General features: G+C 46.1%; 2 protein-coding genes across 11 annotated transcripts in view; one reads left to right on the top strand and one right to left on the bottom strand.

The window, feature by feature from the left end:
- Positions 1 to 2,570: 2,570 nt before the first annotated feature.
- LOC103550659 (uncharacterized) lies at positions 2,571 to 13,192 on the bottom strand. The gene is made up of 4 exons (XM_070600830.1): positions 13,151 to 13,192; positions 12,494 to 12,960; positions 9,834 to 11,081; positions 2,571 to 6,546 (listed from the first exon to the last, which is right to left on the bottom strand). Exons 1-3 carry the CDS (start codon positions 13,190 to 13,192, stop codon positions 10,976 to 10,978), a joined length of 615 nt encoding a protein of 204 aa, XP_070456931.1. The 3' UTR covers positions 2,571 to 6,546; positions 9,834 to 10,975.
- LOC139080504 (uncharacterized) overlaps positions 12,953 to 16,000 on the top strand; it is a 78,087-nt gene continuing 75,039 nt past the window's right edge. For all 10 annotated transcript variants that reach the window (XR_011535054.1, XR_011535055.1, XR_011535056.1 and 7 more), the window contains exon 1: positions 12,953 to 14,160. Coding sequence is in view for 2 of the 10 variants with exons in the window: in XM_070601342.1 (XP_070457443.1) it covers positions 13,399 to 14,160 (762 nt within the window). In the remaining 8 variants the exon portion in view is untranslated. The remainder of the gene's footprint in view (positions 14,161 to 16,000) is intronic.

Below are 16,000 nucleotides of genomic sequence, written 5' to 3'. Positions count from 1 at the left end.
AGGTGCTAGTTAGGATGGACAAGCGGGAGCCATGGGGTGCGACGGGAAGCGAGGGTATTCTTGTGTTCAGACTCCCTTTAGTGCATTTGGTGGGGCCGCTCTTTTTCTGTCCTGGGGGAAAACTCAGGAGTCCATGACTTCCCTGGTCACATTTAGATGTTATGTGTGCCGCAGTCATTTAAATCTCAAAACATCATCTCATTTCAGTAACTAATATGTCTAATCAAGTGTAATAATCAAAAGCTTCATGCTTCATTTAACAGTAAAACTTCTGACTCCTCCCCCGTCGCATTGCTCTCAAGCTGATGTCTGCAGGAGCGAGATCGCCCCCGCACCGTGCCCTGCTCCCGGCTGTGGTTCTGACTCCTCCAATGTGGAGAGAGGCGGGAGAGGGGGAGGAGGAGAGACAGGGAGCCAGGAGCTTCTTACTGGACTACCCATAGCGGTGGGTTTGCACTCTTTCGGCTGGCAAGTGTTCCAGCAGCTTCTTTCTTGAACCGTGCAGTCACAGGCTCTACACTCCCTATTCCCAACTCAGTCACAATCCTGGAGATGGTTCCACCCCGACCCCTTGGTGCTCTGAATGCATCTCCTCTGACTGCTCACTTTCTGCGCTTTTCTCAGCTCCTGAGGATCTGAAGTCACACTCTATTCCTCTGCTGGCCCTCTTGTTCCCCCTTTCCACTGCACTGCCCTCATCTAACCCTCTGGAAACACCATGGGTCTTCTGCCTCCCAACTCTGAGTGCAGGCTGATCCCAAGGCAGCTTCTCCTTGCTCTGCCGTCCGAGCAGCTGGCCAGCCAGGCTCTCCCTTGAGACTCCTGCAGCCAGCCTCCAGCCCACTGTGTCCCCCAAGTTTCAGAGGACACAGGCTAACCCCTCAAATTCTTCCTCAAAGCTCCTACATTGGTTTGAGGAAGAGCGAGCGACCCCATTCTTCTAGGTGAGACCCACAGCTTGGCATGCTCTCAAAAAATTATCTACCGTAAACGTCAGTTCTTTCCTTGATCTCTCTCTCATCTTTCATAGTTTGGAGCGGGTGGTTGGCTGAGAGCACAGAACTGGTCTTCATAAGCACTTTTTGCAAATCTTGCAGCTCACTTTGGAATGTTTCATCTATTGCTTTGGGGCCTCAGTTGAAACTGAGACTAAAATAGTTCCAATTCAGCATCCTGTACAGCTAGCATAGTACATCCCTTTTTCCCCAGGGCATAGCACGTGCAGAAATCATATTTGTGTGGTACTCTAGGGTCAGTGGATGTGCTGTTCAAAGCTGGAGGTGACCGGCCAGGAGCTCCAGCTGCTCTGGGCCCAATGTGGACACCTCGAGGTCCAAGGGCACACTCACAACCTATTTTCAACATGCCACGTGCACTTAACATTGGTTGTGAAGCTGTGCACTAGGCTGTGCTCAAGACCTAGAGCGGTGCAGAAGAGTAAATGACTCATTTGAATTGTAGCATTAAGCCACTCAGAGGTGGTGATACCTAAGCTGGGTTTTGAAGGATGAAGAGGAGTTCTCCAGGCAGCCAAGTAGGGCAAGGGCATTCTGGGTAACTCAATAATTTGGTACAGCTGGAGGATGTGTCTGGGCCAGAGGCTGGAGGCTCCATCCTGGGCAGGGCTTTGTCTCAAGACTTCCTCATGGCTGTTCCCTACAGCAATTTCAATTTCACCTCAGACTCATTCCTGACTCCTTTTCTTCTTCTTCTTCTTCTTCATACTTCAATCTAATTAATTAGCAGGTCCTGCTGGTTTTGCCTTTTAACTCTTCTTCACGTCATCCCCTCCCCACCATCCCCACACTCACTGGTCCTTGGTCTTCCTTCTCCTGCTGTGGTAAAGGAGACTCTCCTCCGAACTCCCTTCCCCACTCTCCCCTCTCTCAATGCATTCTCTACACTGCGCCACAGTGATGGTAAAACATCAAGCCCAGCTTAACCCCCAATCATTTCACATCTCACTCAGTCAGACTCTGCTGTCTTGCCGTAGGCCACCCAACACAGGCTCTAGAACCTGCTGTCTGTTGGACCTCACCTTCCACCCCTCCCTGCAGACCCCTCACCCGCTCTGCTCCAGCCACACACCAGCCTCTGGCTTGTTCTTAAACTGGCCAAGCTCACTCCTCCCTCAGGGCCTTTGCCCTCGTTCTTCCCTCTTCTTGGAAAGCTTATTCCTCAAATATTCACAGGTTTCTCTCCTTACTTCTTCAAGTCTTTGCTCAAATGTCACGTGATGGGAGACCAGCTATAAACACTAGCGACCTGCCCCCAGCATCCTACCCACTCACCCTGCTTTATTTTTCTCCAGAGCACTCGCTACCTCTTGACATGTTGCAGGTTCATTTGATCATTGTCTGCCCAGGAGCACGTGAGTCCATGAGGGCAGGACGTGGTCCTCTTTCCTGATGTGTCTCCTGTGCCTGGCTGGTAGGAGGCCCTCTGCGACAGTTGTCCAATAAATGGGCAAACAAAGTGATGTGGGAAGAGACAGGGGACATCTGACTCACTTTATACCCAAGGTTTCTTCATGCTCTGGCAAGTCATCTCCTTTGACAACAAACATTCAATATTTTAAAAATTATTTTATTGAAGTCATATTGATTTATAACTGTAAATTTCAGGTGTACATTATTATCTATCAGTTTATGTATAGACTGCATTGTACTCACCACCAATAGTTTAGTTTTCATCTGTCACCATACATATGTGCCCCTTTACCCCTCTCGCCCTTCCCCCACCCCCTTCTCCTCTGGTAACCACTAATCTGTTCTCCTTGTCCATGTGTTATTTATCTTCCACATATGAGTGAAATCATACAGTGTTGGTCTTTCTCCATTTGACTTATTTCACCTGGCATCACACCCTCAAGGTCCATCCACGTTGTTACAGATGGCACGATTTTGCCTTTTTTATGGCGTAGTAGTATTCCATTGTACATATATACCATATCATCTTTATCCATTCATCAGTTGATGGGCACTTGGGTTGCTTCCACATCTTGGCTATTTGAATAATGCTCTGATGAATGTAGAGGTGCATATATTTTTTTGAATTATGGATTCTATTCTTTGGATAAATACTCAGTAGTGGGATAGCTGGACCATATGGTAGCTCTATTTTTAATTTTTTGAGAAATCTTCATACTGTTTTCCATCACAGCTGCACCTGTTTGCATTCCCCCCAGCAGTGTCATCATTCAGTTATTTATTGAGGATTGACTGTCTGTGTGGCTCTGTGCTGCATATTTTACTCATATTAGCTCAGTCTCCACAATAATCCATGAAGTAGCCCTTCTTTTAATATAATGTGGGTTCTTATAATAAATTAAAACATATAACAATACATTAAAATACACAATAATGTATAATTCGTGTTGCTTTCACTCCTTCAACTTGTTGTTCATCTTTGCTGACCTTTTTCTGTGTGTCCATAAATGCACATACATTAGATGGGAGTTTGTGTGTTTTTTTCCCTGTCTGTTTTGTTTTTCCTTTACAAAAATGAGACCCTACTATATATATTGTTACACAATGTGATTTGTGTCAGAGATGTTTTTCATGAAAGTTACTAAGATATAGTTCATTCTTTTTCTTGGCTTCATGTGTAGGCTATGCCATGATGTGTTTAATCCATTCCCTGTTGATTGACATTCACGTTGGCTTTTTGTTTTGGTTCTACTCAATAAAGTTGTATTAAAAATTAGCTTGTAAAATTAAATTGTATTAAAAATAATTCTGCAACAATATCTGCCTTCCTGTGTTGTTGATCAGGGCCAGGCGTATCAGGAGGGAGATTCCTAGATGTGGACTTCCAAGGTCAGTGAGTACGCACATCTTATTTATTTATTTATTTATTATAATTTGGTCCTCTGGCTATGGTCTCTGTGGCAGATGTGCCTAGTCACCACGTTCCCTCCACCTCCCATCGCCATGCAAGCTGTCCTAACTCTTTGCCTCAGGCTTCCTTCGGCTACCAGAGCTTGCTCTCTCTGCGCCAGAGCCATGGAATGAATGTTCCAGACAAGACTTCAATCAGTGACCCACAGAAGTTAATGGACACCCATCTCAGCTTCCTTTGCCCTTGGTGGGTCAACTCCGAGGTTCGAGTTTAACGCTGGATCACAGAGTTTCCCACTGCCCCCAGTAGTACCTTGATTGACAACACACCCTTGATTGACATCCTTCCTGTTCCTGTGTCCCTCCCTGGATCCCCTTCTCATGTTTCTCAGGTTCACCTCTCAAATGAACCCTCACGCTCAAATCCTTGTCTCAGGGTCTGCTTCTGGAGGGCCAAAACTAAGTCACTCTGATGAATTTCTAAAAAAAAAAAGAGTTCATTCCTTAAATAAACGAACCTGGTTTTTTTAAAGTATAAAACGATAGAAAATGAAAGGTAAACCTTTTTCATCTTCTAACCTCTAGTTTCTCTACCTAAAGGTAATGCCTGTTAACAGTTAAGCCTTTATTTCTTTCCAGAAAAAGATATGATTATACAAACATATACACATAGCCTTTAAAATTTAGATAAATGGATAATTCTAAACACTATGCTTGGCACCTTTATCATTTGATGATATTTCTTGGAGAGCATTTATATTTGCGCATCAGATCTTTACCGTTTAATGGCCTTGCATTCTGTGGCCACACCATTGGTTTCTAACCAGGTTCTTGTATTAAATAACATTTATTGTTCTAATATTATGCAGTTACAACCATGCTATGACAAACATTTTTGTACATCTATCTTAGTGCATTTTTAAAAACAAATAAATACATCAAGGTGTTGGGTCAAGGGGTATGTGCATTTTAATTTATTTTTCTTTTTTAGATGTTGCTGTTTTTCTCTCTTCAAATAGGTTGCACTGATTTACACTTCCACAAACAGTGTATCAATGCCTCTTTCTCATATCTTCCCAACAGTAGGGTTATCACACATTTTAATATTCACTGATCTGTTAGATGGAAAAAGCATCTCATCTTTTTATTGTGCATTTCCCTGACCATCTGTTGATATGTTTATTGGCATTCATGGTTCTTCTATGAGGTAGCTGTTCATATCCTGGACCATTTTGATTGGACTTTTCGTCTTCTTCCTTTTGATTTCTAAGAGCTTTTATGTAAAGTATGACTACTAACCTGTTAGATATGGTACTTAAATTTTCTCCCATTCTATGATTTTCCTTGAACTTTTTATAATGAAATATTTTCTTATACAGGGGTCTTAAATCATTAAATCAAGTCTTTTCACTTTTTTCCATGTTTCTGGACTCCATGCCATGCTTAGGAAGTCTATCCTGACTCAAGTTTATAAAAATATCCATCTATATATCTCCTAGTTCTTTAATAGCTTTAATTTTACATTTACATCATTAATCCATCTGGAGTTTATTTTTGTGAAGGGTGCTTGTTGGAAGAAACTATAGAGAAATGGGAGTGAGCAAAGAAGACAGGCCGAGGACCACAGGCTTGGGTGGTGATATTGGGGAGTTACCATCAGTTGGAACCTGCTGAGGGTCCTTTATGAGGAGGGTGGTCCTAGGTCCTTTTCCAGGACTGTTGCTAGTTGTGGGCTGGAGCTAGCTTACCGGCTCACAAGAGCCAATTTTTTATGTACAGCTATTATTATAAGTTGAATCCTGTAATATTATAATTAAGCAAACTATGTTTATAGAAAGGTAAAAATATTCCAAATTCATCACTTCTTAATTGTTTCACTTTGTTACTATTACCTATGCTCTTGAGGTTATTTACTTCTACTGTATCTGTATGCTGGAAATAACTACATATGGTCATGTCCTGTTTGAATTGGCCACAGTGGGAGTATGCACACCATGAAAATTGGCAAATGCTACAAGTCAGAGTCTTTTTTTCCCTTTGGAATATCAATTGTTAAGCATTGACCAGCACAACCCTGACATTCCCATCACCAGATATTTTTACTTAGAGAAGAGGCTGGCATTATTGGAGAGGAAATCTAAGCTTCAATTAGGGAGTCAGACTGAGGATGTTTAGATGCCTTCCAGTTCTAACATTCTATGATCCTATGATTCTCAAAATTACTCTCTCTGACTATATTGCCAAGGGGACTTCAGATGAGAAAAATCTGCTTTTGGGGATTTCTCCACAGTCTCCACATTCCTAACCTGGATCTCATTTTGGTATAATTCAGTCCTTTGATGGGTTGGGCACAAAATTTTCCCTGTAATGTCTCAGATTTAGATTCCAACATGGTAACTCAGGGCTATAGATAGCATTATTTATCGTCATTCATCTGTTTTCCATTTGATATTGTGTTCTTTAAACATTCGACTGTTTCTCTAAATGCTATCAAAGCATCCACAACGTATTGACATTTTTACTCACACCCTTCCACATGGCAGTTCAGATTTCGTGGAAAGCAGAAGTTGGGGAAAAGAGAGTCTGAAGATGAGTTTGGGATCTCACATCAACTCTTGAAGTAGTGGAAGTCTTATTTGTCCCAGTTGTAAAGAAGGGCCTTTCTTTTGTCTTCATAACTCAGCTTTTCAGAAGAAGCTAAGAACATCTAAAAGATATATAAAAATCACAGAAAATAATGCAATATTCAAGTAGCTGTTATATGATCTTATGAGAACCTTCTCACTCAGAATATGAGAAAGTTACTTTTTTCTGCTTCAATATTTTCTTTTCAAGATTGAGAGATCTTTTAAATATGCTTAGCACACATTTAGAAATCCCTACGGAATCAACTATAATCATAATTTTACACACTGTTCATCCTGAAACAAATCCATCTACCATATTAATAGTGTTTTGTGGTGGGGCGGGGGGCTCTTTTCACCAAGAGTTTTAATTCTCTTTTACAAATATACCTTACAAGTCATTTTTCCCACATTTCACAGATGGTCAGACTGGTCTCCCAAACGTTCCAAGCTAATTTCCAACTTCTCTTCTCTCCCTCTTCCTTCCTGAAATTCTGTCTGTCCTCTTTTCCATACAGTCATCTCAATTCTTCAAGATTCTATGCAGTCTTTCCATAATTACTCCCAAGTCCAGTAATGTATTGTTCTTCAGGACTCATAACCTGTATTTTCTGTATCACTCATTTAACACCTAATTACACCTTCCCACGTGATTTACATGGTTAGTCCATTTCTACTGTGTATAGTTTTATCTCAGCATTTAGGTGAGGTTCTTATCCTGAAATGCGTGGACCCCTTAGGACTTTAGAGAAGCTGAGATGTCATGAAATTATAAGTAAAATTTTATGTGAATGTGCCATGTGCCTTTTAAGGGACAAAATCTTTATTTCGTTGGATTCTCAAAGGGACTTTTGACCAGAGTTATATTACCCACAATATCCTCAATAACTCAGCTGAGTAGTTGGGTGGGCACAGGTATACCTAATGTCTGCACTTACTTGCGATCAACTAATCCCTTATTTTCCAAACTGTAAGAGAGGGACAATATCATTTTCCGTTTCCATCTCACAGCTGAGCATGTATGAAGACAATAGATGTTTAAAAGTTTTGAAAAGTTTGAAACGATATCTTACAGTTATGATAGCTCATCTTGAGACATGTAATAAGGGAATTCTGAATTTTTGGAATTCTGTCATTTTTCTACCTTTTATGAGTCTTCTGGAGAAGCAGAGCTTGGAAAATGTCTTCTCCCTTGACTTGGACTTCAGCTGCATCTATTTCCACCTCTCACCCAACAGCTTGTCAGTGAAAGTTGCTTTATCTCCAGTCATTACTCTCCATTTCTCAATGATGTCTATTTCCTGATTAACTATCATTCTTTTCAATACCATTCCTATTATAATTCTTGGTGGTTTCAATATTTCTGCAGATACTTCTTCTAATATCCTAGGCTATCACTTCCTGGCCTGTCTCCTCCCATGATCTTGTCCTCTACCCTACTTTAGCCACCTGTTCCCTTGGTCATACCTAGACTTTGTCTTTACCAATAACTACACTCCTTCTGTGTAGGCAGGATAATAAGCTACCTCCCCCCCAACACACCAAAAGATGTTTACACTCTAATCCCTAGATTCAGTGAATGTGTTGCATTACGTGGCAAAGGGGAGTCAAGGTTGCTAATGAGCTGACCTTAAATAGAGAGAGTATCCTGGACTAGCCATATGGACCCAATGTAACCCCAAGCATCCTTAAATGTGGAAGAGAGAGGGGAAAGGAAGTTGTTACATAGTATATTAGATACGTATGTACATATACATACATATTATTTTTTTCTCACCCACTAAAATACAAATGGCATTGGGGCAAGGACTCTGTCTTGTTCCTTGCTATACCTCCAGCACCTAGAAAAGTGCCTTATGTATAGTTGAATGTTTGTTGAATGAATGAATGACTTTAAGTAAAATTGAGTGCACGTGTAAATTTATTGTAGATTAATGTGCATCTTTGTTGTTGCTGTCTTGGCACTGGAGTGGGCGAGAGGAGCTCTTCCTAGCTTCACATGTCCCAGCTTTATCTCTTATCCAATATCGGTCAGTTCGCTCTTCAGCATTAGTCTTCCCACCTAATGTCTTTTCACCCGAACAGGCCTCTTCTCTAGGGAAGTCCTGGAACCCTGTGATGTCTCCACTACCTGGATTTCTTCATTGTCTTTTGGCAATTTTCCCTTAAATGCACCCTTCTCAGGAGATGAGAGCGAGGAATAGAAGTTAATTATTGATGTTGATGGTGAATGTTTTTTTTGATTCCTGTGAAAATCATTGCCTTTTTTCACAAGAAGCTTACCAAGGTGAAGAAGCAGTGCGTTTCCCATGAGGGAGGGAACACCTCAGGTCTAGAACGCCATTTGGAAACTGCACTTACCCCCTAATGAGTGGATAATGATCGGATTGACCCAGTGCTATTCCACTAGTTAATTAACATGCAGAAATAGACACTCCTAGAAAACCTGCATCAGGCAAACTTTTCTCTTTCGTTTTTATCTTTTCTTTAAGCCTCAACAACCCACGAGCTTCCAAGGCATTTATTGCTGGGCTGTCATAGGACCTTCAGTTAACTATCCCTCATTTCCATCTTCTCACAAGGAAATGTTACTGATTCCTAGCTACACAGGGCCATGAGCCGAAAGAATTTCTTCCCTTTATTTAAAAGGAAAGGACAAGGTTCTGCAGAAACTTGAGTTTTGAAAATATTGGCCTTAGAGAACACTTGGGGGTGGAAAACTATGGAACTTTGAGCAGACGAAACACTGCACCATTTTCATCAATCACTCCAAATGAAAGAGTAAGTACGGCATACGTAACAGTAGGAGATGGATGTTGGGGCTTGCTGGAGCTTCAGACAATGAGTTTATACAAATTCGGCATATCTTAAACGATGGACAAGTTATGCTTAAAGTTTCTGTAACTCTAAAGCACGTGAATGATGCAACATGACGGCTGACCAACAGTGGTGTGTGTTAAGAATTCCATTCATTGGGCATTAATAGCATCATGAGTATAACTGTCTTACACCCTTGCTTATTTCATAGTCTATTTCTGGACCTGCAGATTTGGCGCTCCACCAGGTCTGCAATCCTGTCAGTGTTGACTTGGATAAGTGAGAGCAAAGCAGGTTAACCAAAGAGATTCAACTGAGCGACAGGCAAGGGGGTGAAAAAAATAAAATGAAGTCTAAGTCCGTTGGAACCCTACACGAAAGCAATTGCTGTAGAGCACAGGGAAGTATTTGGGAGACGCCTGAAGAATTGGAGAATGGGTGAATGGCCTGATACGGGGATTCATGGAGAAGCTTTCGGCAGTGAGTGTTAACTAAAAAAGATATCGCTCATTCACTTATCCATTCCCTCAACAAGCTTTAATTAAGTACCTACCTTGTGCATGGCATGTGGAGGAGAAGAGTGGGGCAAAATTATTTTCTGGGCTAGAGGTTTGAGAAGGCCCACAGAGGTGGTAGGCATGTGGTCAAAAAGACCTGAGTTTGAATCCTGGTTTCATCCTTTAGCTGTCTGACCTTGAATAAGTTGCTTAACCTCTCTGAGTCTGAACAATAGAAATAACTCCCAAGGCAAAAGACTTCTGTGAAGAGAGTGAGACAATTCTCCGAGGAATAAGCGTGACAATCCTTTGAAAGCATCTCACATGGGACATGGCCCATTAAAGGCATTCAACAATGTAGGTTTTTCTCCTTCTCCCAGGAGAGGAAACAGCTCCCAGTCATTACTGAGGAAGGCAGGAAGATACCCTAGGAAGACAGCGTTGGCTCTGAGGAAACGGAGTTCCTGGATTCTTTGTGCGCATCTGTCTGTGGTACATGTGGGAAAACACTCCGTGTGTCCCATGAAGTGCATGAGTCGCTGTTCAGGTTCAGGTCCTGGGACCTCACAGGTCTGTAATGGGACAGGACTCCCTTTTTTTTTTTTTTTTTTTTTGGTGAGGAAGATTTTCCGTGAGCTAACACCCTTGCCAATTTTCCTCTTTGTTTTTTTTTTTTTCCACTTGAGGAAGATTACCCCTGAGATAACATTGGTGCCAATCTTCTTCCATTTTTTTTGTATGTGGGATGCCTCCACAGCATAGCTGATGAGTGGAGTAGGTCTGCACCCGGGATCCAGGCCTGAGAACCTGGGCCACCGAACTGGAGAGTGTGGAACTTTACCCACTCGGCCACGAGGCCGGCCCAGTGGACGCCTTCCTTTTGCTAGAGCTCACAGCTGAAGAGGAAAAGGTTTGGATTGTGACAGAGGAAAATATGCATTGTAAACTTGACCCTTTAAAATCGAGTCACAGTAAAATGAGATGCTGGAGAAGGACGAGCTTTGATGCCTTCTGAAAATCCCCACCCTGGCAGCTTCTCGCGGCGTTTTCTGTTGGCATCGGGAGACTCCCTGTCTCAGCAGGATGTCATTACCAAAGCTGGAGGCTTCCCATCCTCCTATGGCACAGCACAGGCTGTGCTGGGAACAGACACCCTGAGCGATCCCGCCGCCAGCAGCACCGGTAGCAAAGCGTATGTCTACACCGCCCTCTTGCCCAGTCCCGAAAGCAGAAGCTTCTCAGTGGCTTCTGAGGCCGGATCAAGCAGAAGCTCTTCCAAGTTGCTGCCAGAGTGAACCCTCTGCCTTAAAAAAAAAAAAAAAAAAAAAAAAATCAGCCCAAATGGAACCTTGTTTCTGAGCAGAGTATCTATTGAACGGGACCTACTTCCCCCCTTTGACCGAGAGGGTGAAGGGAAGCCTGTCACCGCCATGTCTGCGGGAGAGCGATGAGTGGAGCGGTTTGATCACCAGCTGTGGGCCCCAGCTCGTCCTGTGGCTTGTACCTTGGGCCAGTGACCTCACTCTGTGCCTCAGCCTGTCCACCTGTAAAATGGGGCCCAAATAGTCCACAGTCCACTGACCTGTCAAGGACTAAATGAGTTACTATGGAAAAGTGAGAGAAGCACTGTTGGTACTTCCCAAGGTAACTCTCTCACAGCAGGACATCCGGCCCCGGGCTGCGCAGCTGGCAGGTCTCAGTTCGAGGACAGGCGCCGCTGGGTGGTGAGACAGACGCTCAAGGCCAAAGGGCAGGTCAGGAGCTCCCTAGTGGGTTTGCGTCCTCAGGTTGCCCACTACCGGCTTTGGGACCTAGGGCATGGTGTTTAACCAAATCTCAGCTTTTTTATCTGTAAACAGGGATGATTATCTTACTGAAATCACAGGGTTATTTAAAGGATTAACTTGAAAAAGGTGCTTATAAATCGCTTAGCTTTGTGACTATGTGCGTGCTCAGTGAATGCGGCCATTATCTGTTCCTCATCATCATCTTTCCCGCCTGGGAACCACTCCTTGCGTTAGAATCCTCCTTGGGTAAGACAAGCGATGCGGGGTGAGCGAGGAGGAACGCCCGTCCCTTTCCTATTTCCATTGTACAGTCTGGGGCCTGTATGTACATGGTGGCTCCTGTGGAAGGCTGCGAGAGGACACTGGAGGGAGAGGGGAAGAGCCCTGGGTTTGACTCTCGCTCCTCCACTTGCCAGCGGTGCGCCTCCAACCAGCTCAGCCTCGCTGTGCCTCCCTGCTCTTCCGCGGGGCCGGGAGAGGACGCGTGTCTGACCAGGAGCGCGAAGGCGCCGGGAAGGGCAGGAAGGGTCTGAGCAGTGGTGACAACAAGGCCGGGAGGCGGCAGGTCGAGGAGAGCCCAGCCCGGGCCGCGCGGCCTCGGGGCGGCCGCCTGGAGAGGGAGAGGCCGGCGGACCCGGCCTGGCGCCCGCGCGGCGTCGCTGCGCCCTCCCTGCGCCCTCCCCTCCGCTCCCCTCGGCTCCCCGCCCCGCGCCGCGCCGGAGCCGGGGGAGGAGCAGGGCTTCTTTCCGGCCGCGGTGGGCGCTCGGCCCCGCCGACCGGACAGCAGTGAATCCCCGGGCGGGGCCTCGCGGGCGTCCCCGAAGAGAAAGACAGAAGAGTTGCTCTTCCCTCCTCCCAGGTTAACTCAATGGTCCTAATTATTGACTCATTCACTGACTCCCCGAACAGGGCGATAAAGGCCCCCTTACACCACTTTCTTGAAAGGTTGGGGGGCGGGGGGGGGGGTGGTAAACTCCGCGGTCATTGCCGGAGACCGTTCCCAAGCGCTGCCGCCCCCGAGCAGCTGCTGAAATGCCTCAGCCTCCCACGTCTCGGCCTGGCCGGCTGCCGCCGCAGGCGCATTCCTGGCAGGTCCAGGAGTCAAGAAAAATCCGCCAGAACAAGCCGTGCCTCGCTGCTCTCGGGTTACCAGCAGGTGGAAGGTGGGGCCGCCTCTGATCGAAATGGCTTTGACAGACGGCCGGCCGGAGTTCAAGGATGTTTCCCGCTCGGCAGGCGGGGCTGCGGGGCTTCCCAGGACCCGGGTCCCTCCCGGCGGAGAGGAGCTCTCCTTTCCACAAACCCGGTGCTCCTTCTCCTCTCCGAGCTCTCGCCCAGCCCGCTGCCCTGCACGGCGAAAGAGAGCGTCCTGCCGGTCCCCCTCCTTTCCTCTGCGCTGAAAATAGTTCCAAGGGAAGCCAGAGGTCACGGGGATGGCCCTTCCGGCCTAAAGCTGCCCGAGGCCTTGTGATCGTGTTCGCATCTTCTCAAAAACGTACTGTCGGCCAGGACACCGGTGGGCTTTGCTTTCCATTTTTACCTGGAAACTATGGAATTGAGTGTGAATACTGAATTCCGAGGGCCACTTGCCTCTGGGAACGAGCTGGGGTATGGTCTTCACGCCGCATCCGGTCCCGTGCAGGACAATGCTGTTTAAAGGCTTGATGATACTGACGCTGATTTACAGACTCAATAGCAGGAAGAATGTCACTAAACGACGACGACGGTGATCAGCAGCTTCCCCCTCAGTCTGCTTGACTCAAAGCGCCAGCTCCCCCTGTGTCTTTAGACAGTTTAGGGACTGGGTTCACAGGAGTTCTAAACTGGGCAAGCCATGGCTGGTGCAAAAGCAATTCTTACTCCTCTCGATTTTTTTAAAAAAAATCATCCTTGTGGTTTCTACTGTTCACCTTTCTACTTCCCTGAAACGCATAAGCTCGTGTGGGCACCAAAGGCCTCTGAGCGCCCGCGGCTGCTGTTCACGCCTGCGGTTCCTGCTGGGCCCCTGCGCCTCTCTGTCCGCGGCTGCCTCCTGGGCTCTGCTCGGGAGGGCTGCACACCCCAGCACCCCCGCAAACGCGGCGTGGAAGTGGGGGAGGCTCCCCGGAGGCTTGTTCCACACCGTTTCCCGCGGACCCCGGTAGGATTAGCCCAGCCCGCAGCGGCATCCCGGGTCACGGGCGCACGAGGATTAGCTTGCCTCCCTTCCCTGTTTCATTTCCTGCTAAGATTACTGCCAGGACACGTCACGAGCCTCGAGTCTTCGTCACAGTGGGCTCCCGGGGGGATGCACACTGAGACAGCGAGCCCAGCCGCCGGCAGTCAGGAGAAGCTGAGCGGGGTGGAACCGAGAAGCGCCCCAGAGCCACGAACACCTGCACAGCCTCGCCTGACCCGCGCTCTGCCTCTGGCTCCCGCGTCCCCCTGGCCTCCCTCCCCTCTGCTTCTGGAAGAAGCGTCTCAGCACCATCTTCTTGTGCCTGGGGGTGTGCCTCTCCGACTCTCCCCACTGCCTACCCAAACCAGCCTCCTCACCTTCTCTGGAAGGCCGGCCGCTAGGAGCACCCTTCCTGGAACAGCGGCGCATGTGCAGAAGGTACCAAGAACTTAGTGGTGGCTCCTGCTTGTCTGGGTCCACTTGACTTCTCCAACTCAACTGTAGGTTCTGGAGAGCTGGGGACCATGGCAAAGGTTTCTCATTTAGTTTAGTTTGGGTTTTTTTCTTGGTATCCCATGCCTTGCCTAGTACAGTTCTGGCGATATATAGTGGGCACATAATCAGTATATATTCACTCAACATTCAACAAATACGCCTTGTGTCCACCGTCTTCTAGGTTCTGGGGATCTATTTCTCCCAGTTCAAATGCTAGTGTGGGCGACAGGTAATTAACAAAAGTTCATAACTAGTCACATGGTGTGTTAGAAAGTGTCAGCAGATCCACAGGGGGAGATGAGGCTGGGAAGACTGTGGGATTGCCAGGATGGGGGAGCAGGGCGGTTGCCTTTTTAAGCAGTTTCTGGGGAAGGTGCATTGAAGCGGTGACGTCTGAGCAGAGACTTGAAGCAGAGGGAGCAGCTCAACAGACATCTGGGCGAAGACTGTCAGGCAGAACGCACAGCAGGTGCCAAGACCCTGAGATGGGAGCAGGCCTGATTCACTCAAGGGACAGCAGAGAGTGGATGTAGAGTAAGCAGGGGTGACAGTCTTAGGAGGCTGGAGACACAGGGACCGGACCCTGAGGGCCTGTGGCCATTGCAGGGACTTGGGCTTTGGTTTCCAGTGAGATGAGGGCTTGAGAAGGTTTTGCTCCAAGAAGTGACATCATCTGACTCACATTTTAACAGGATCCTTCTGGCTGCTGTGCTGCCTGTAGACTCTAGGTGGACCGGGGGAAACAGGGACAACCTTGAGGAGGGGAATTACACCCTCTTGGTGGGAGATGATGGTGGTGTGTCTGGATGTGTTATGAAGGTAGATCCGATCGGATTTTCTGTTGGATTGGATGGAGGGTGTGTTCACATCGATGTCTCGGTTAATGTGGTGTCCGTCAGGTTTTTCCACTGTAAAGTTATTCCTTTTCCCTTTGTAATCAATAGGTCATTTGTGAGGAGGTATTTCTAGATTATGAAAATATCCCCTGCCTCATGAAACTTTTACTTACCACTTTAAGCATTCATTGATGATTCTTGCTTGAATCAATTATTACTGTCATAGGTGTCAAATCCTGATTTTTCTAGCCCCACCATTCACTCTACATTTATGAGTTGGCACCCTATTGTGAGGAAGAGCTTTTTTTTCCTCCCTAGATTACTTACTTATATGAGTGTGGACTCACACACTCTTATTTTACTCACTGAGTTATAATCTGTGAATATCATTATATATTTTGATGCTCAAAATGTCCCAGATTTGGCCAGTGGGAGCCCTTGCAGGTTGGCCCCCAGGTCATTCTGACATATCTCCACCATTCTTTGAGCACTTCCTTACTGTCTGTCACAGTAAGATGTTCCAGGTTCATGGTGCGCTTCCCTGCTCTATACCTGGAATCAACTATTTCTCCCAGGAGCCCTGGTTCCTTTTAGTGGAGAATGATATTTGGAGGCCAAGATCCTGGCATTCACCTTTAGAGGTTTTCTAGTCCTCCTTGCTACTGCTAAAATAAGAATTCTCATATCTTCATTTTAACTGTTAAACTTTACCCAAGTCCACAGAGAACAGAAAGAAACATGAAATATTAGAACCTGTCAAGCTTAAGGTGTTCTTCATCTTGAGATACAAAGTGACGACAATCATAAAATCCTAAGTTAAGTGTCTCTCCAAACCTGAACACGCTTTGTTGTACTTAGCGGAACACGGCGGAGTTAACATTCTGTAATCATCCTAGAAACGGTCACTATCTAGACACAATAGAACAAGTTTAAACATTTTTCCATGG

This window comes from Equus przewalskii, chromosome 30 (assembly GCF_037783145.1).
Source record: "Equus przewalskii isolate Varuska chromosome 30, EquPr2, whole genome shotgun sequence".
Classification (NCBI taxonomy): Eukaryota; Metazoa; Chordata; class Mammalia; order Perissodactyla; family Equidae; genus Equus; species Equus przewalskii.
This window is presented reverse-complemented; position numbering and strand designations above follow the sequence as displayed.

Excerpts from the sequence above, each read along its gene's own strand:
- LOC103550659 (XM_070600830.1), bottom strand. The coding sequence starts at position 13,192 with ATGCGGCGTGAAGACCATACCCCAGCTCGTTCCCAGAGGCAA. Across the intron at positions 12,961-13,150 it reads CAGCTCGTTCCCAGAGGCAA|CGCAGAGGAAAGGAGGGGGA; the intron begins GTGGCCCTCGGA and ends AACTATTTTCAG. Across the intron at positions 11,082-12,493 it reads CAACCTTTCAAGAAAGTGGT|GCAGAGGGTTCACTCTGGCA; the intron begins GTAAGGGGGCCT and ends TTTTTTTTTAAG.